This window comes from Ictidomys tridecemlineatus, unplaced genomic scaffold (assembly GCF_052094955.1).
Source record: "Ictidomys tridecemlineatus isolate mIctTri1 unplaced genomic scaffold, mIctTri1.hap1 Scaffold_443, whole genome shotgun sequence".
In the NCBI taxonomy this organism is placed as follows: Eukaryota; Metazoa; Chordata; class Mammalia; order Rodentia; family Sciuridae; genus Ictidomys; species Ictidomys tridecemlineatus.
Window position 1 is genome coordinate 240,855 of NW_027522866.1, and position 21,307 is coordinate 262,161.

General features: G+C 34.7%; 1 protein-coding gene and 1 non-coding gene across 7 annotated transcripts in view; one reads left to right on the top strand and one right to left on the bottom strand.

The window, feature by feature from the left end:
• The window catches only part of LOC144373603 (transport and Golgi organization protein 1 homolog), a 48,113-nt gene that overhangs the window by 14,144 nt on the left and 12,662 nt on the right, over nt 1-21,307 (bottom strand). For 5 of the 6 annotated variants that reach the window (XM_078036630.1, XM_078036629.1, XM_078036633.1 and 2 more), the window contains 6 exons: nt 21,038-21,183; nt 4,781-4,912; nt 2,481-2,502; nt 1,468-1,556; nt 1,150-1,227; nt 953-1,063 (listed from right to left, as the gene is read on the bottom strand). In XM_078036630.1, the coding sequence (XP_077892756.1) occupies nt 953-1,063; nt 1,150-1,227; nt 1,468-1,556; nt 2,481-2,502; nt 4,781-4,912; nt 21,038-21,183 (578 nt within the window). The remainder of the gene's footprint in view (nt 1-952; nt 1,064-1,149; nt 1,228-1,467; nt 1,557-2,480; nt 2,503-4,780; nt 4,913-21,037; nt 21,184-21,307) is intronic. The other variant, XM_078036631.1, reaches the window with a different exon arrangement.
• LOC144373605 (U6 spliceosomal RNA) lies at nt 17,901-18,008 on the top strand. The gene has a single exon (XR_013433218.1). It is a non-coding gene; the product is annotated as a U6 spliceosomal RNA (small nuclear RNA).

Sequence of the window (21,307 nt, forward strand, 5' to 3'; positions counted from 1 at the left end):
ATACTAAAAAAGATAAACACAACAAAATTTTTGTCAAGCCATCCCATTACATTTCAGGTAAATGCAGGGGATCCAGCTTTGGACTAAGCAAAAAATCAAGAACTGAAAGAGATGAGGGAAAATGAAGTCATAAATATTTCATGGCATCCACAACCTTACTGTTTATGAGATAACCAAAAAAAAGTTCAAAGTATAGAAAATCATAATGCAATAAGTAAATAAAATGTTTTAAAGCATAGAAAATTAACTAATTAATTACTGTTTCAAGTAAACCAGTTCAAATTAGTAATTTTTTTTCTAGTGATAGAGAAAAAAATTTCCCAAGATCATTTTTAAAATTTTCTTATCTGAAGTAAAAAATGATAAAATTTAAGGAAGAATAGACTAATCTCACATACAGAAGAATTCCAAAAAAATTATAAAGATACTTGCTCCTTAAGGAAGTGGACATAAATCTGCAATCTTTGTTTGCAATGCCTGGGATTGAATCCTGGGCCTCATGCATGCTAGGCAAGTGCTCTACCATGAGCTGCATCCTGAGCTTGTAACTCTTCATACTTTAACTGTGGGCTGTGCATGGTAACTTCCAAAGAATACAATATGAAAAGGATTGGAAAGAATTTTTACAGTGGAGAAATCTGATAAATACTACCTCAGCTAGGTGATCAAGCTTACTTGGGGGTAGGATATTTCAGAACACACTCTCTACCATCTTTTGCAACTTTTATGTAATTACAGAAACTTATAGAAATTGAAAATGAAATATTTAAGTAAAAATTTTTTAAGTTGTTGTATCAGTACTTAAAAGTTCCACAAAATGGGCAGAAGTGGGTTCAACTTCCTTGACTCCTAATCTTACTTTAGTTAACAGCTGGACTAAGTTCAACTTAACCAATTTTACAAAATATTTCAAAAGCCAAATTGCAGTAATACTTAGCAGCAAAACTCTTACCAAGTCCTGATTCTTAGCTTTCTGTTCTCTCTCAGATTCTAACATAACATGAAGACTTTTAGCTCCCTCATCCAGAAGTTCTTTAGCTTTTTCAAGAAGCTTCATTTTATCCTGGAAAAAAAGGTGTCAAGATTACTCACTCATTACATTTACTTTTGAGTTTAGAATGTAATTCCCCCCAAAGAAGGGATTTTTACCTTATAATTAGTTGCTTCATCAGAAAGAATCATATTTTGTTTCATGGTCTCTTGGACCTGTTTCTTTGATTCCTTCATCTATGTAAATAAAGCATTCAGAATTAAGATACACAAATTATAGTGCTACCATACAAGTTACTTCCAGACAAGTGACCCTTTCCAGAAGAAAGCAGTACATAATACATATGACTGTTTAGAATTTGGGTGATTTGTAGGAAATAATGAAACAAAAATTTTAAAATATGATTTTTAAATTAAAACAGGTAGGAATGATTCAAGCTAGAACCAAGGGAGAAAGAAACAAATAAATAATTATACCTTCTGTTCATAATTTGACAATTTCTGCATTAGTTCTTCATTTTCTTTCATGAAATTGTTCACCTTTTTGGAAATTTGCTGTTCATTGACTAAAAGGGGGAAATACACAAGATTATTACAATCACTAAATGAAATTCAATTACTCAATCTACTAAAAGCAAAGACATGTTATATGGTACTATGAGGAAATACTTCTTAGCATAACTATTATGCTTTTAAAAAGCAATCTATGCTTATTAGCAATAAGAGTATAAAAATTATTAGAATTTAAGAAAAATATAAGAACAATGATATTTTGCTGGGTGCAGTGGTGCACACCTGTAATCCCAGTGGCTCAGGAGGCTGAGCTAGAAGGATTCCAAGTTCAAAGCCAGCCTCAGCAAGAGCGAGACACTAAGCAACTAAGTGAGACTTGGTCTCTAAATATAGGGGGTTGGTGATGTGGCTCAGTAGAGTGCCCCAGAGTTCAATCCCAGGAACCCCTCCCATCCAAAATGATATTTCAATTTAAGCTTATTTCACAGATGGAAAATACAGTAAAGTGTTGTAGCTTGATATTCCCCCCCTTCTCAAAACACTTTCTTTTCCGAAAATGGAATCATTTAATTCTTTGCAAAGAAAAACAGAAATGAAAACATACTGATTCACATTACCATTCTTCAAATTATCTACTCAATTACTTAATGCATGATTAAATAATTAGCATAGAAATACTCTTCAAATGTAATACATCTGCATTACATCAATATTCATAGTTAATCTGCCCCAAATTAAAACTTATCATCATCTCCCTATCCACAATTTGTTCCTCCTCTTTATCTCCTATCTCAGAGTTGGAACCATCATCATCTACTCTATTATCCATGCTAGCAACCTAGGAATAGTAAAATTTTCAGGAGGTAAAAAAGATAATAGACATTAAAAGTCACTGTATCTACTTCTAACATACATAAAACACACATCAAACATCAATACAAAGGGTTATTACAAGTTTAAGAAACCTAAAAATTTACCTTGATATACTCTATCTTTTACCTAGAAGAGAGAAAAAAGATTAAATTTGATGTCAAACATCTGCTCAATAGAAACAGCATTCCTAAAACAACAGTCAGAATCATAACCAAGTGAGAATTTAATAACATTCTGGTTCAGGATAATAATTTATAGGATTAAAAATAAGTAAAGGTTAACAAGCCTTTTAAATTTAATTGGTAGTGATATTTCATAAATAGCCTCTGACATAAAAACACTAAGATATGTACCTTATTTCACAGCAAAAATGTGTGTATGTGTATGTGTGTGTGTGTGTGTGTGTGTGTGTGTGTGTGTGTGTATACTCAAAATCATTTACTTGACAATTCTAAATAACCAGGATAAAGTCTAGAAACAATGACTATTCAAAAGAAATCTGAGGAAACAATATTAAATGCATAATCTTTGTACTAAGATATGCCACTTTCACTCACCAGAAAACATCTTAGAACTCCAATTTAAATTTGGCTATTGGCTGAATTTAGAAACTAAGAGGCTACATCATCTTATTTCTGCAAACCACTAAATATATAGCAAGAAATCTGAAAGGAAAGACTGCTTGAAGAAAATGCACAAACAATAAGAGAAATGACAATTAACATATTCTGGAAAGGACAAAAACAATCGTTTCCAAAAAACAGCAATAAACTACCTGATAATAAAACCTAAGCAGAAATTTTTTTAAAACATCACTAAATTTCTTTGTAACTTAGCATATTACTTGTCCTTTCAAATGTTATAAATGGTGATGGGATATTCAGATGTGTCCACGGATCATCCAGGGGATCTTCGTAACAGGAAATTGCATTCAGAAAACTCCAACACAGAAAAAAATGAACATTTCTTTAATGTCATAGCCTTGCTAACCTTTTACTCAAAATGACAACAGAGGAAAATGGGAAGTAGCATAAAAGCAGTCATCTAAGGTAGGGAGACTAAAGTTTTAAAGTCAAATGCTGAAACTGAGGAGCAACAAGCTAGGAACCACATCCCACATAACCTAGTGAAAAGAGAAACAGGTACCAGGGTTCTTGAAATGAAAGAAACAAGAGAGAGAAATATAAAATGTTTTCATGTTTTTCCCTTCTCTTTATCCTTCTATTTCCTTTTTACTTTTAGCTGAGAAAAAGTTCAATGAGATTAGAAAATTCCTCACAGGAATCCAGGCAAACAATTCTTCTATTTAAGAAGGGAATACTTTTTAAGAGATTTTACACTCAATTGTACAAGGAAACTTATCTTAATGATATGTCTGAAATAATTAAGAAATCAGAAAAAGAACACTCAGATTTGAAAAGATTTGTATCCAATGTTTTTGGCCTCTTTAACTGTTAGGCTTTTCATATGCAAAGTCCATTTACCTAAAATAATTTTCTTCCAATTATGTTAAACAACTATGAAACAGAATGACCTACAGTACAAACATAAGTATGTATAAGCGCGTGTATATATATGTGTGTGTGTGTATATATATATATATATATATATACACACACACACACACACACACACACACACATACACAGAGATAGACTAATTCTGCTCAGAAAAAAAAAACCTTAATGAACCAAACATTTAATGGATTTTTGGACAACACATAATCTATACTTCCAAATAAAAAGGTATTTTCTGTACATATGATCAAATCATAAAATCTGGGAAAAATTTATATAAAAGACTGGAAAAATTATATCATCTCCTTTTTCTCATTTTACTATATTTCTTTGCAGCATTTCCCCCTGTTTGTATGTTTATATTAACATACAGTTCATCAACATTTAAATCTTAGTTTCTGCTTTTTTTTCCCACTTCACATTTAATTGTGAGCATTTTCTGTACCTCAAAGCTTTGAAATAAATAAATCTGCCTACTATTCCACTAATCGAACATACAATAACCCCTAAATGAATTATGTTGTGCTAAGTCTTCAATCTAATACACTGTTCCATTGAAAAACATTACCAAAATCTTCAAAGCATAGTTATTTCTTTAAGATAGATTACTAGACATATATGCTACATAAAAGGATATTTATCTAACCTATCCCATCTTTTATCCCACTTTTAAGACTTCTGATACATATGAAACTACTGGTCAGGATGGCTGTAAGAATTACCAGTTCTACCAACTGCACCCACACTAAATTATTTTATAATGTTAGTTTGACTTAAACCACTATTTTGTGTTTTAGCAATTGAAAAAGAAAAAAAGGGGGGGCAGTGACTATATAAAATAATCCTTGTACTTATGTGCTAAGGTATAAGTAAGTTAATTTACTCACAAGAGCAGTTCTCCAAAAGAAAATGACAAAGGATACAATCCCAAAGAAAACAGTGAATACTACAGGCTTCCATGGTAGTCCATAAAAATCAGGCCCAGGCTGAGTATCATCATCAGGCAATGTAGTAAACAGCTTAAACAGACAAATTAGAAGAAATGGGAAACCTTAAATTTATAACAAAACAGTCACAAAGAATCATAGCAATTCTAAACCAAATTCCTCATCAGAAATCCACCTCCTCAATATTTTCCAATTAGCTTCTTCAAGAGAGAGGATACTGGCAGTCTCATATTTTTTGTTCGCTTCCAGTGTTTTCAAGTATAATGAATCTAAATACTTTTTAAAAATATTTATTTATGTATCTTTAGTTTTAGGGTGGACACATTGTTTTGTTTTTATATGGTGCTGAGGATCGAACCCAGTGCCTCATGTATGCTAGGCAAGCGCTCTACTGAACCACAACCCCAGCCCGAATCTAAATACTTTAAATTGAGCATACATTTCCAGTTTGTAACAGGCCCTATATCATCACATTGTCTAACACCTGGCTAGAATCCCTCTGGATCATTCTTTTCTCTTAGATAACCTGGTTTTTATAATTTAAAATATTCATTTAAGACAAAACTTAAATATATGAAAGAACTAATTAATTTTATGGCAACAAATAAAAACAATGACGATATATGTATAAGATTTTAAATCTTACTTCCATTCCACTCTTATATACAGATACGTGACATGTAATTTCAGACAACTCTTGAAAACTGGCTTAGATAAACTTCTCTGAATTTAACATCCTTCTATAAAATTCAGAGCCTAATTTTAAATGGTTGCTCAAAGGCAGTGCAGTAAACACCTGCCTACTCTTCCCTGTTTTCACCGCCCTCTACACCTAATAGGAGATAACTGTCACTTGGGCCCAATTCCCCAGCAGTCTCCTTAGGGAAAAGACCCGTAGTAACATTAGCTGTTTGGATTGTTGGCTGCATTTCAGAACATACCATGAGGTTGTCACCTCTATTCCGTCAAAAAAAAAGTGCAAGTGGGGAAAGCTCAAGTACACTCTCACCGGCCTTGCTTAACCATACAGTCACGTCCTGCCTGCCTTGGGCCTGACACACTCCATTTCTCCGTCGCCACGACAGTCAGTGCACCCACTCCGCCAGAACTCAGCCACCCGACAGGGGTCCCAGGAGCTCTGGGTCCCCCAGGGAAACAGTGACAGAAGGCACAGTGGCAGGTACTGAGTCCATGGTGTAGGGACGGCTGAGTGGAAGCGACGCTTCCCTGCAGAAAAGCACAGGATCCTCTCTTTCACCGTTTCCTACTTCAGTAGGACCCAGCGCAGGGGGCGGGTACTGGGAGTGAACTTTGCCTTCCTCCACCACAGGCGCTTTCCGCCCAAGGCACGTAAAACCCATCATCAGAGGAAGCCCCTGGGTGGACTGCAGTGAGCAGACAGAGGATGCTGAGGGGCGGCGAGCGGGAAGAACCAACTGCGGAGCCCGGCGGGGGACAGCGCCAGTAGAGCCAAGCGGAAGAGTCCAAATAAAAGGACTCCAGAAGGAAAGAGGCTCACCTGTCCCCGGAACTGGGAGAGGACCGGCGATTTAGAAGGCCCTGGAGGAAGCCAGGGAAACTAGCAGAAGGGGATTATAGGCAGAGACTAGGAAAAAGGAGAAAGTCAGGCCTCCCAGCCCCTCCCAGAGCAAAACCCTTTTGTCAACGTGTTGAGACACCAGGTACCTACCTGCCCCAAAAGTGCAGACAGAAGAGGAGAAGCTTCTCCTGCTCCCTTCTAAAAGACTACTGCTCGGACTGGGCTTTCCTTCCCTGCTCACTCTAGTCCTGTTACTTTCTCCAATTGTGGATGACACTCTTTTTAAAAAAGCCTAACCCTAAGGAATCATGTCATTATCACCCCACGCCGGTGGCTTCATTTCTGGATGCCACATTTTAGGGTTGCATGACTTGTGGAAAAGAACAGAATCATGAATAGCCCGAAAAGCACGTGCTAAAAATTGAAGAAACTGGGGACATTTAACTTGGGGAGGAAATGAACATCTGTGGATCTTTAAAAATCTGTCGTCAAGTTGAATATAGTCAATTCAAAAGAACAAGAATAAGCAGGAAAGCACTGAAAAAGAAGAGCAATGAAGGGTACAGGGAGGGCAGACTATATAATTAATTCATGTACCCTCGTCCAAGCCCAGGAATACATAGAGATTGTGGGACAGAATAGAGAATCCAGAAACAGAACCAACTGGACATTTGGGGTACAATAAAAGTTAGTTTGGGGAAAATAGACTTTCTAATAAGTAGCGTTACCACATGGAAAATTATAAAATTGGATTTTTCTCTACTTATTCAAAAGATAAACTACAAATGGATAAGAAACATGAATGTAAAAATAGAAAATAAACAAGTACTAGAAAATATTAAGTGAAATTTTCTATGTATTATGAGTGGGCAAAACCTGCCTCATTGAAAAAATCTTTCCTGGCTGTATCTAAACCTGCTACACACACACACACACACACACACACACACACACACACACACACGCAGTTTGACAATGACAAACTGAGAAAAAATATATGCAACATATTATTGTCCAAAGAATCATGTTCCTGAAATATAAAGAACATTATAAATAAAATGGCCAGCAAACCTATACAAAAATGGGCTGAAGAAATAAACAGATCTCAGGAAAAGAAATGTAAATAGCTATAACATATGGAAACATGCTCTGCTTAGCTCATAATGAACAAAATACAAATTAAACCACACCAAGACACCATTTCTCACTTGCATTGGCAAGATCCAAACGTTTGACAACATACTCAGTAGGTGAGAGAATGTGGGGGAATACAAATTCTCAGACACTGCTAATAAGTATACAAAATGATACAACCCTTATGAATGAGATTTGGCAACATCTCCCAAAACTGCTTATATATTTACCTATTAACTCAACAATCCCACTTTTTTTTTTAACTTTTTCAGTGCTGGGGAAGGGTATCTTGGGCAAGTGCTCTACTGCTGAGCTATAGTCCACCAGCCCTAATTTCTAAAGATACTGGGAATACAACAACAAATGTTTAAAACTTGTATTTACAAAACTATGTTATTCAAGCATTAATTATAACAATACAAGATGGTCACAAAAGGCTGAAACAACCGTCATCAATGAAAGTTGTTGAATAAACCAAAGAAGAAAGAAAATAATTTTAAATACTGCTAAGAGCTGGTTTCCGGAATACATTTTTTAAAAATGAAGTAGAGAAAAATATTTATAGAATACTATTTGTATCTTAGAAAGTGAAAAAAGATGAATATATTATTTCTTATAGTTTTGAGGTAAAACTGACATGCAATAAATTACATGTATTTAAAGTGTGCAATTTGATGAATTTTAACATGAAATTATGAAATCACCATTATAATCAAGATAATATACACATCCTTTACTTCCAAAAATATTCTCATTCTCTAGGTAATTTTGCCCTTTGTCACCCTTCTTTCTTGCCCCCCACTTTCCCATTCCTCCAGCAAAATGTCTTATCTTAATAGATTGCTTTGTATTCCTCAAGTTTTATGTGTATGGGATAATATATTGTATTTTCTATGGCTTCTCTTATTCAGCATAATTTGAGATTCATCTACATCAGTTTATCTATCATCTATTTTTATTGCTGAGTAGCATTTCATTACATGTACATACCACAATTTGTCTATCATCTATTGATAGACATTTGGATTTTTTTCCAGTTTGGGGCTTTTACAAATAAAATAGTCAAGAACACTGATATAAAATTCCTCCTATTGCTATATAACTTATCTTTTCTTTGGAAAAGAATGGTTGGATATGACTGGTGTATGTTTACCTTTTTAAGAAGGTGATTCTACCACTTTATATCCCCACCAGATGTGTACCCATCCAGTTCCTCCATCTCTTCTCCAACCACTCAGCACAATTGTCTTTAATATTAGATATTTAATAAGTGTGTAGTGGTAACTCTTATGCTTCAAAATTGCATTTCCCTGATAATTATGTCAAGCATTTTTAATGTATTTACTATCTGTTTATCTTCTTTGATGAAGTGTTATTTTACAGGACTATATTTTTTTCTAATGTGTTCTAAGAGTTCTTCATATATCCTTGATGCAAGTCTTGATAAATGCTTTACAGTAATTTCCTCCCAGCTTGTGTTTTGTCTATTTCATTGACTTCAAAGTGTATTTTGAATTACAGAGGTTTTAGTTTGATGAATCCCACATTGTCAAATCCTTTTTAATGCTTTTGTTGTCAAATTTAAGAAATCTTTGCCAAACCTAAGTTCAACAAAAATTTTTCTCTTTATTTTTTTTCCTAGAGGTTTTGTAGTTTTGAGTTTAATATTTAAGTCTGTGAGTTAATTCAGGTGTCTAATGCAAGGCATGGATCAGTATTTTGCATATAAATATGCAGTAATTTCAGTACCATTTGCTGAAAAAACTTTCCATTCTCTACTTGTCTTTCCATCTTTGTCAATGACTGTTGCCATATATATTGTGTATCAGAGATATCTATCAGATAGATATCTCTGAATTCTTGGCTCTGTTTCAATATGTTTTGTCTGCAATCCTGATTACTGTAGCTTTAGAATATTTTTTTTCCTCTTCGTATGGTACTAGGGATTGAACACAGGACCTTGCATATGCTAGGCAAGTCCTCTACCACTGAGCTACATCCCCAGCCCTAGATTAAGTCTTGAAGCCACGTTGCAATCAGCTTGTCATTTTCTACAAAACTCTGCAGGGATTTTGATTGGAATAATGTTGACTCTGGTGATTAAACTGGGATGAATGGACACCTTAGTCTTCTGACTCATAAATTAGGTATATCTCTCCATTTAGGTCTCTTTAAATTCTATCAGCAATATTTTATAGTTTTTAATATATACATTTTAGTTTTTGCCACGTTTATGTTTAAATACGTCATATTTTTATTCTATTGTACATGGAAATCTTTAAAATTTCAATTTCTAATTATTCATTGTTAATATATAGAAAATATAATTGCTTTTAGATGTAAATTTTATCTGTCAACCTTACAATAGCTTTTTTCTAGATCATACCAGATTGTATCTATATATATTCATGTTATCTGAAAAGAAAGAGAATTTTATTTCTTCCTTTCCAATCTGAGTGCATTTTATTTCTTTTTCTTGCCTTAGTATACTAGCTATTTCCTTACTGCACCCCAGTACAATGCTGAATAGACGTAATGAGAGTAGACATCTCTGGTTTCTGATCTTGGGGAAAAGTATTCAATTATCAACCATTAAGTATGAGGTTAGCTGCATTTTTTCAGAGGATGTTTTAAGCTCCCTTCTATTCCTAGTTTGTTGTTTGTTTTTCTACATCAATAATCAATGCTGAGGGGCTGGGGTTGATACTCAGTGGTAGAGCACTTGCCTAGCATGTGTGAGGCAATGGGTTCAAATCTCAGCACCGCATATAAATAAGTGAATAAAATAAAAGTTAATCAACATCTAAAAAATTTTTTTAAATAATAATCAGGGCTGATTTTTTTTACATGTCGATGCAATTTATTGTCACCTACTTGTACATGCACACAAAATAACAATATAATTTGGCCAATATTACTCCCCAACATTTCCCCCCTCTGCTATATTTTTTAAATGCTTGTTTTGTATCTCTCGAGCTAAACACAAAGATTGTGCTTTTAGGTACATCAATGTGGTAAATTTCATTGATTTTCAAATGTTAAATAAATTTTGGATTCTTGACATAAATCCCCATCATCCGTCTAGTTTTTGTCTATGATGTATTTTCCTTTTACATATTGTTGTATTTGACTTAAATTTTTGTTTAGAATTTCTGTACAGATTCATTGGAGATCCCATGAGAGGTATGTGGTTTTCTTTTCTTATTATATCTTTGTCTTGGTTTGGTGTAGTGATAACACTGGATTCATAGGAGAAATATTTCCTTGCTTTAATATTCTACAAGGGTTTAGTATTACTACTACTATTAGAAATTAGTATCATTTCTTCCTTACAGGTTTAATTGGATCACCAATAAAGCTATCTTGGTCTTATATTTTTTTCTTTGTAGAAAGGTTTTTACCTATACCTTCAATTTCTTTAATAGTCAACAAGGTTTATGAAATTGTCTGTTTTTCTTGAGTGAACTTTTGCAATTTGTGGCTTAAATAGAATTTCTTCATTTCATCTAAATTGTCAAGTTAATTAACATAAACTGTTCATAATATCCCCATTATCAGTCTAGTATCTGTGAAATCTGTAGTGATATCCCTTCTCTGATTGTGAATATTGGTAACCCGTGTCTCCTCTTTTATTTCCCTCACTAGATGTTGATCAATTTTATTCATCTTAAAGAACTAGCTTTGGGTTTCATTGATTTTCTCTTATTTTCCTTTTTTTAAAATTTTACTGACTTATGGTCTTTATTATATCTTTTTTTCTTGCTTACTTGGAGATTAACTTATTTTTCCTTTTCTAGTTTCTCATAGTAGGAACTAAGTCAATGACTGGAGACTTGTTTTTTAATAAAGCTATCTTGGGCCTGGTAGTGCTATAAATTTTCCAATAACACTTTAGTGACATTGCACAAATGGATATGTTGTTTTCAGTTTTATTCAACTCAAAATATGAATTTCTTCTGATTTATTTGACTCAAAAATTATTTAGCAGTGGGGGCTAAGGTTGTAGCTCAGTGGTAAAGTGCTTTCCTCACATGTGTGAGGCACTGGGTTCGATCCCCAACACCACATAAAAATAAATGTACTGTGTTGTTCATTTATACCAAATATATATATATATATATGATAGATAGATACAGATATACATATAGATATAGATAGCAGATAGCAGCCTGGCACTTAAGTTTTCAAATATTTGAGAATTTTCCAGATTTTTCCATTATTGATTTCTCATTTTATTGTGTTCAGAGAATAAGCTTTGCCTGACTTTGAATACTTTTATATTTACTGATATTTTTTTTAAGATCCAGAATATAGTTTATCTTGGTAAATGTTCCATGTGCACTAAGCTCCTTGGGGGTTTTCTATAAATATCAATTAATTTCAAATGGATGGATTGATTGTCATTCACACTTTCTACAACCTTACTTTTATTTTTCGTTTTCTGCCAATTGCTGAGGAGAGGATATTGAAATCTCTAAATGTAATCTATAGGATTCATCATTTTCCTCATAATTCTATCAATTTTGATACTTCATGTATTTTGAAGGTCTAATATTAAAAGTACAAGCATTTAGGTTTATTATATAATCTTGACTGATTCGTTTATCATTAGGAAATAACTTTCTTTAGTCCTGATGATATATTTTGCCCCACAACCTCTTTTGGTTTAATGTAGCTACTCCAGATTTCCTTTGACTAGTGTTTAACATGAGATACCTTGTTCAATCATTTTAATTTTGACTTCTTTGTGTCTTTCTATTTACAGTGTTATTCCCTTAGACATCTATTTGGGTCTTGCTTCTTTAGGCAATATGACAATCTCTGTTTTTAACTGATGTATTTAGATACTTTCCACTTAATAGGATTACTGCCGTGCATAGGTGTAAGCTTAATATAATCTTCTATTTGTTCCTTCTGTTCTTTGTTCTTTTTCTTTTCTTTCTGTCTTCTTTTGCAGAAATACCACTATCGGTATTTTTAGTGATTCCTCTATTGGCTTATTAAGCTATAACTCTGTTTTCTAATCTTAGTGCTTCAGGGTTTAGAATATACATCTTTAATTTGTCACAATCTACCTTCAGATGATACTATATTACTTCACATATTCAATAAGAACATTACAATAGTTACTACCCTTCTGAGATTTATACTGTTGTCATGTATTTTACTTTACATGTTTTCTAAGTCCCATACTACACTGATATTTGTCTTTAAACAGTCAATGACTTTTTAAAATGTTCAAATAAGAAAAATTATTTTAAATATTTATGCACACAGTCACCATTTTCAGTGTTTTTTACTCCTTTATTCCATTATTTCCATCTGCTGTCTTGGTGCAAGTGTAGGTGAATTCTTTCAGCTTGTATGTCAGTACAAGTCTTCATTTTAGAAAGATATTTCACTGGGCATGATATTATCGGCCAACATTATTACTCTTCAAATATATTAAAGGTATCACTCCACTATATTCTCTTATGCCTAATTTCTGACAAGAAATCTGATGTCATCCTTAGTTCTTCTCTACATAAATGTCTTCTCTAACTGCTAAGATTGCTCTTTATCACTGGTTTTGAGGAATTTATTTATGATATAATATACCTTGATATAGCTTTATTCATGCTTTTTGTACTCTAGTCCCATTTAATATCTTGGATCTGCAGATGTACAGTTTTCACAAATTTTTGGCCATCATTTCTTAAAATATTTTTCTGAATACCTCTCATAGCTCAACTTGAAACTGTCCCACAGCTCACTGATGCTCTGGTTCACTTTTCTTTAACAGAAGAAATTTTCCCTGTTTCATTTGGGGTACTTCTCCTGCTATGTCCTCAAGTTCACTAACAATTTCATCACAATGCTTATTCTGGCATTAATCCCATCCACTGTGTTTATCATATATTTTCAACTCTAGAAGTCTGATTTTCTTAAAATATATCTTCTATATCTCTTTTTACCTTTTTAACACACGAAATCTAGTAGTAATGACTTTTTTAAAAATGCCATTACCTCATTCTAACATCTCCGATAGTTCTCAGTTGGCTTTGATTGGATGATTCTTCTCCTCATCATTGTGGATTGTATTTTTCTTGCTTCTTTGCATGCCTGGTAAGCTTTGATTCGATGCCATACATTACGAATTACTATTCTTAATATTTCGTATACAATTAAATTACTGGAAACAATTTGATTCTCTTGGGTCTGAATATTTGTTAGGTATGACATAAATTGTAATAGTCAGTCCGAGGTAACATCCTTCTGATTATTCTACCCAACTTCCTTAGATAGTTTTTTCCAGGTGCTATTCTGGTCCCTGTGTTAAGACCTGTTCCTTCTAATCACTTAAGATGGTTTCTCTGACTTGCTAAGCAGTTTCATCACACTTATGTGCAGATCAATACCCTGCTGAACACTCAGAGAGCCTTTCACAGATTTCCAGAATTGTCTCTCAATGTAGCAACCTTCTTTTGGTACTCCACCCTGTGAATTCTAGTCACTTTGGTTTTCCTGGAATCTCAGCACCATCTCTCAATTCATGGTATCCTCTGGTTCTGCCTGACTTCCCCTTCTTTGTCATGGCTTGGGAATCTCTTAACATAGTAAAAGCTGGGGCAACTAAAGAGCTCATAGCATTTGTTCTTTATGTTTCCAGAATCATTCTTTGTTGCTTGATCTTCAATGTTACTGGATCTTAAAATTTTATATGTTTGTGGGTTTTTTTTCATATTTATTTTAGTTGTTTCAGTTGGGAAGGTGAAGCCAGTACCTATATAAAGCTATCATAGCTAGATGTAAAAATCATTTGCTTTTCTTTTTCTTTTTATGGTGCTGGGGATTGAACACATGGCCTCATGTGTGGTAGGCAAGTGCTCTACCACTGAGCTGCATATCCCTTTTCTCATTTGCTTATTTTTTTAATAGCAGAATGCATAATGAAATAAATTTTAAAAGTTAACTATAAAAGAGAGTAATATCAGGGTACACAGAACTGGGACAAAAGCTAGAGTTCTTTCAAAATCAGGCAGGAGAATCACAAGTTCAAAGCTAGCCTCAGCAACTTAGCAAGTCCCTACGCAAGTTAGTGAGAACTATCTCTAAATAAAGAATAAAGAGCCTAGGTATGTGGCTCAGTGGATAGGAGCCCTGGGTTCAATCACCAGTACCAGAAAACAGAAACAACTTATTTTCACAAATTAACTTTGGCTCTTCTAAATATTTAAATAATTGTAAAATAAATAAAAAAATCTTTAAAAATTAACACCTAAATATTGAAAGCAAAAATGAAACAACCTGTGATATCATGTTGGTGACAAACCACAGAAATGAATTATTTCAAACATACCTTAGTGGGATATAGCTTAAAGACAAGAGAATTTCATTTCATTTCAGGAATACATTCCTGAAAGTATTTTAAACAACATAAATATAGTCGTGTGTTGCTTAATAATGGGAATAAATTCTGAGAAACACATCTTAGGCAATTTCAGTGTGTAAACATCATTGAGTATACTTATACAAACCTAGAAAATATAGCCATTTCCACACGTAGGTATTCATATATGGTATATCATCGCTTTGGGGATAAAAACCTATAAGATATTATTATACTGAATTCTGTAGACAATTGTAACATTGTAAATGTTTATATATCTAAACATATCAAAACACAAAAAAGATTAAAAATACTAGGTGTCAAGAATTTTTTAGCTCCATTATTATGCACTAATGACCAAAATGTCATTAAGTGGCACAAGATTGTAAACAATTATATTTATGTCATTGAAAACTGAAACTCCAACATCAGAGAAAGAAAACACAAATCTAAGATAGATGAAGTGAAGTAAAATCTCTCTAACATCCTGAATTTTCATGGGAATTATCTAAATGACATGATCAAAAATCCCCACATATTTCTGAGCTTTGTTCACTAAAAAGGCTTACAGTCAATTTGAGCAATAAGCAATCCTAGTACTTGGAATGTAGCCTCTAAATATCATTTCCTATTGAAAGAAACCAAAGTTCTTTTAGAGAAATAGTTCCTTCAAGGTCTGGACAGGGAATGTTTAAGATGAACTTGGAACATCTCATAGTTCAAAAGCAAAGGAAACAGGTAACAATGACCACTAGGTGGTGGCAAAGGGTCCCAGGAGCCAAGATAAAGAGGCTTCTACAAGGCAAAAGGGGGAGAAATTGAGCATCAGATAAGAACTATTACTATTCCTAACTTGATTAAACACACCAAATATTTTTAAATGCATGACATCATATTGACTCTTAAATAAAAGTTAAAAATATTTCAAAAGCCCCTTTGGGTATCATTTGATAATGCTAGAATAATACCTTACTATTCTGAAAAGTGTTTAAATGAAGAAAAGGAATCAAATGTTTATCTCCTGCCTTAACTATAAAAACCGAATATCTGTGTAAAGAATAATCAATCATAGCCAGGCGCTGTGGCACACACTTGCAATCCCAGTAGCTTGGGAGGCTGAGGAGGGAAGATAGCAAGTTCAAAGTCAGCCTCAGCAAAAGTGAATTGCTAAAGCAACTCAGTGAGACCCTGTATATAAATAAAATACAAAATAGGCACTAGCCAAGTGCCCCTGAGTTTAATCCCCAGTACCAAAAAAAAGAAAGAATAATCAATCATAAATTTTTATTTGTATAGGCATCCCAGCCTTTAAATGAAGAAAGAAAAATCCCAGCAATTCAGACCATTGCTATTTTGCAACCTGTAATATATTAGCAAATCTCACCAAGGTCACTGTTGACTAGTAGTCAACATCAAAGGAGAGGACATGCAGATGTCAATGCAATATTTCCTATTAAGTTTTCATAAGAAACAGAATTGAACCTAAACCTGACTACCAATTTCCAAGAAATATAAAGCAATAGAGAGAGGCTGAGGTTGTTAGCTCAGCACTTGCCTAGAATGCATGGAGCCCGAGGTTCAATCCCCAGCACCACCAAAAAAAAAAGGCAATAGAGAAAACAGGTTAAATTGTTGTACCAGGGGGATGTCATTTATTCACCCAAACTACAATATATCCTAGAAGTCCCACAAACATATTTTTTTCAATTATTGCAAAAAGTTACAACAAAAGGAGAAATCAATAGAGAGTAACTTATATGAGACTTGTTCTCCCACTGAAAGCAACCAGAAAGTTGGAATATATATATTGGTACCAGGGATTGAACTCAGGAGCACTTGATCACTGAGCCACATCCCCAGTCTCAGCCCCATTTTGTATTTTATTTAGAGACAGGGTCTCACTGAGTTACTTAGCACCTCACTTTTGGCTTTGAACTTGTGATCCTCCTGTCTCAGCCTCCTGAGCCACTAGGATTAAGGCATGTGCCATCATGCCCAGTCAAAAAAGATTTTTAAAGAGCTATTTTTCAGATAGAAAGCCACAAGGAACATGCAACTGTCACCCCTAAGAGCAGGAGAACAAATAGGTGAGCATTCTACCTGGAGGCACCCTCTAGACCTCAGTTTGAAAAGGGGAACACAAATGGGGCACAACAGTCTCACTGAGGAGAGAGAGACCAGAGTTCCAGGAGATTAAGCAGCCAAAAATATGTAGAGAAAACTACCAGAAACATGGGAGCCACAAAGAAAAAGAGTTCCAGAAATCTGCATGGAGGTGGTCTTCAGTTTGGGGCTACATTCTAAGCAGTACCTGTGAGGGCCAAGAACAACTATAAGCTAACCAATCCCACAGTTGGCACTGAGCTGGGAGAAGTCTGGATTCCAGCTAGCCAGAGACAGTTGACGTACAAAAACAGTATGGTCAACAAGCTCATGAAGAAGTATTTGATCCTGGCATCATGGCACATATCTGTAATCCCAGCAATCAATCCCAGGTTGAGGCAGAAAGATCCCAAGTGTGAGGCTGGCAACTTATCAAGGGCCTAAGGAAGTTAGTGAGACCCTATCTCAAAAGAAAAAAAAAAGTTCACTCAATATCATTAATTATCAGGAAATAAACTCACAAAGACATACCCACTAGAATGGCCCAAGTGCTAGTGAAGATGAAGTCAAGTGGAAGTCTCCTAAATTGCTGGTGGAAGTATAAAATGATTGTGGTCATTTTTTAGCATGGCTTGACAGTATCACATAAGACAAAAACATACATTAAACGTAGGAGGCAATTGCACTCCTAGATATGAGTCCACTTATAGTGGCATATATATGAAACAGTACTGTAGGAAAAATGAATCTATAGTTTAAAAAAAAAGTTATCAATGGTTGCCTGGAAGGGGTGGTGAAGGCACTCACTGGGAAGGATCCCAAGGAAACCCCTTTTCTAGTGAAAAAAAAAACTGTTCTATATCTTTATTATTGTAGTTTTTACATGGGTATCTACATTTGTTAAAACTCAGAGTGTGCTTGCTTTGGCACCACATATACTAAAATTGGAACAATACAGAAAATAATCAGCATAGTCCCCGAGCAAGGATGACACCCACATTTGTGAAGTATTCCATAGTTTTGTGGAACCAACCCTTCAGCAGATGAATGGATAAAGAAACTGTGGTACATATATGAAATGGAATATTACTTATAGCATTAAAAGAGAAAAAAATTATGGCATCTGCGGGTGAATGGGAATATCAGGTTAAGGGAAGTAAGCCAATCCCCAAAACCAAAAGCTGTATGTTCTCTCTGAAAGTGGATGCTGACCCATAATGGGGGTGAGGTGGGTGGTAAGGGGCATGGAAAGAATGGAGGAACTTTGAGCAAAGGGGAGGTAGGACAGGTGAGGGGGCAGAGGGATAGGAAAGATGGTGGAATGAGATGAACCACATTACCCGAGGTACATGTAGGACTACACGTGTTGTGTACAATTAGGAAAAGTTTTGTTCCATTTATATACAATGAATTGAAATGCATTCTGCTATCATGTATAACCAATTAGAACAAATTTAAAAAACTCACTGATATTGGCTATCAAGGAATTACTGTTAAGTTGTGTGATGGCCTGTGGGTTCATTATACTATTCTCTATGCTTTTCTTTAAAGCTTTTCTAATTAAATTTATTTTTTAACTAGTACATGGAAACAAACATTATAATTATTGAAGTAGGTAACATGACATTTTGATGCATGTATACACTATGTAACGTTTAAATCAGTTAAATATATCTACCTCCTCAAACATCATTTCTTTATGGTAAAACTTTCACAATCTTTTTTTCTAGTATTCTAAAATATACAGTATGTTATGGTTACCTATAGTCCCCTACTATTCTCTCTGCTCTTATTTGAAAGTTTCCATGATAAAAATACTAAAAATAATTTTTAAATTAAGATATAACTTCAAATATTTAAAGGATTTCTATGTAGAAAAGAATTCAATTTTATAGAGGAAATCATGTGGAGGAAAATTTGGAGTCAATACAAGGATGAACTAGACAACAGAAGAACATATAGCCTTGTAAGAGAGTGACTCATGCTAGGAAATACTGGTGTACAGGCCTCATAACTATTCGTCAGGGCCACAGTAAAGAAAATAACAGCAATGAGTGAGAAACTAGACTAACAGCCTTCCAAGGTTTCTTCTAACACTAAGATTCTGCTAAGATTCCATTGATCAATGAATCTGATTGGTGCACATCTCCCAAACACATCAGAGCCTATTACTCTCCAGTCCTATCAGATATCATACTACTTGTTTAAGATTTTACATTGACTTGTTCATAATTTTTGCATATATTTGTTAAGTCCTTTTCTTAAGGCTTTCAAAAATCACAATCATACCTTACACCTGTTAGACTCTTTTAGTCCTCGCACAATGTCCTGTACATACTGGGCCATCAAAATGCCTTTTTGAAATCTCCTTTCAAATCAGTCTCCTAACATTGTGCCTCTTCTTTGCCACTCACGTCTATGTCTTACCTATCACCGTACAATCACCGACCATACCTGCACCACATTCATGTCCCCTGACCTAGACCTAGAGGAGGGCTCTGTGCATACCTAAAAAATATGAATAAAGAAATCCTTCCCATATCATGAGGCTGTTAACTTTCCAAGTGATGCTGATTCACTCTGATAATCAAATTATGACTGTGGAAGACTGCTTTCATCACTGGAAATACAATTATTCTAACTGCCTGGCTCGTACATACCCCTTACCCAGGTGGCTGCCACCATCATGAACAAACATGGAGCCAACTGAAAAATGATTTGTTTCTCCCCACCACATCTTTTCCACCCTGGTGGTCTTTCCTCCCCAGGTATTCATTGTCTTTATGCCACCTTCTGACTGTCTACATGAGAATTAGGGCGTGTGTAGGGGTAAAACCCTTCAAAATGCCAGACACCTCACCAGACATTTTACCTTGTCAAATCATTTAATTCTTATGATTGGAGTAAGCATTATCTACATTTTTCAGATGAGGAAAACTTTTTTCAAAAGTTTAGTTATTTGCCCAAACGTCTAAATGATAACCTTGGGATTTGAAACCAGATCTACCTGGCTTCAAAATCTACACATTTTACAAGGAAAACAACAACATCATCTTTCTTACACAAGCCTTGAAATAACACAACCTACAGGAAACAACATCAGTTGAGGAGGATTACTGTCACAATGGCCCTAGGACCATCTTATCCTCCAACCTCTAAAAGCTTTCTCATTCCTATAATTAAACTCTAAAAGTCCAATATCAACAAATACCAATAGGGGGGAGGTAAGTCCTAAAATGCTTAGATAAGCTTCTAGACAGATTAAATGTCTTGTTTGGATCATGATTTTCTTTAGAAAGATCAGCCTTAAGTGACTCTTTCTAAGAAACAGATCTAACCTAATTCCTTTCATTCTTAAAACTTTCTAAGGATCCCCACTATTAATGGTCTAATGCTACTTTGGCTCATGACTTCCTTTAAGATTTGCTGGCCTCTCCAACAGGCCCATCCCCCTCCAACTTCACACTTTACAACACCAACTATTCACATTCTCTTGCCCTCCCCAAATATCCTTTCTTCATGTTTCCATTTCTCTGAACACATTTCTTCTGACTGCCAGCTTCCCCCACCACCCCAGCCTGTCTAATCAACAACAAACCACATGTCAGACTCCTGTTTGCCCTTTGCCTGTGCTTCAAACACATCTCAACCACTTTCTGACCTTACTGATCACCCTTCCAACCATAATAAATGCATTTATGGACAATAATGTTCTACCATCGAATAAATACCTCTCTTTCTGCCATTATCTTACTGTGTTTCAAGTGAATGCTGTTATCTCCCTGCCAGAATGAAAGGTTCTGAGGGGAAGAACCAAGTTTTTACAGGTGTGCAAATGTCCAGCCTTGATAGACAGCAAATCTTCCTCATGTGCTAAACCAAGTAGCCATTAAAGCCACACCCCTATGGCTTTTGTTTCAGGAGCTATCTACTCAAAGGGTCAAGAGTCATTTTCATAAAGACATTTTAAGTTTTTCACTTCATGACCAGAAGCCACTTAAAAACTAATAAATAATCAACATTCTAATTGAAGAAACTATGTCAAACTTACCATCTTAGACAAATAAAGCAAGAATGAATATAACAAGAAAAGTATGTTGTCCAAAAGGGTGGCATCTGCTGGCTCTTCGACCTTTATCTCTAGTTGGTTTTCTGTATCAGCAGCATCAACAGGAGTACCTTCTGTTATAAGTAGCTCTAAAATTGAAAGGGGAAATTGCTATTTTATTTTATGCTATAGAATAAGAATTGTCTCTCTTCAGTTTCAATATTCATCGAGTGTTTCACTAAATATATGAGTCACAGTGCCTGGAATATGTGG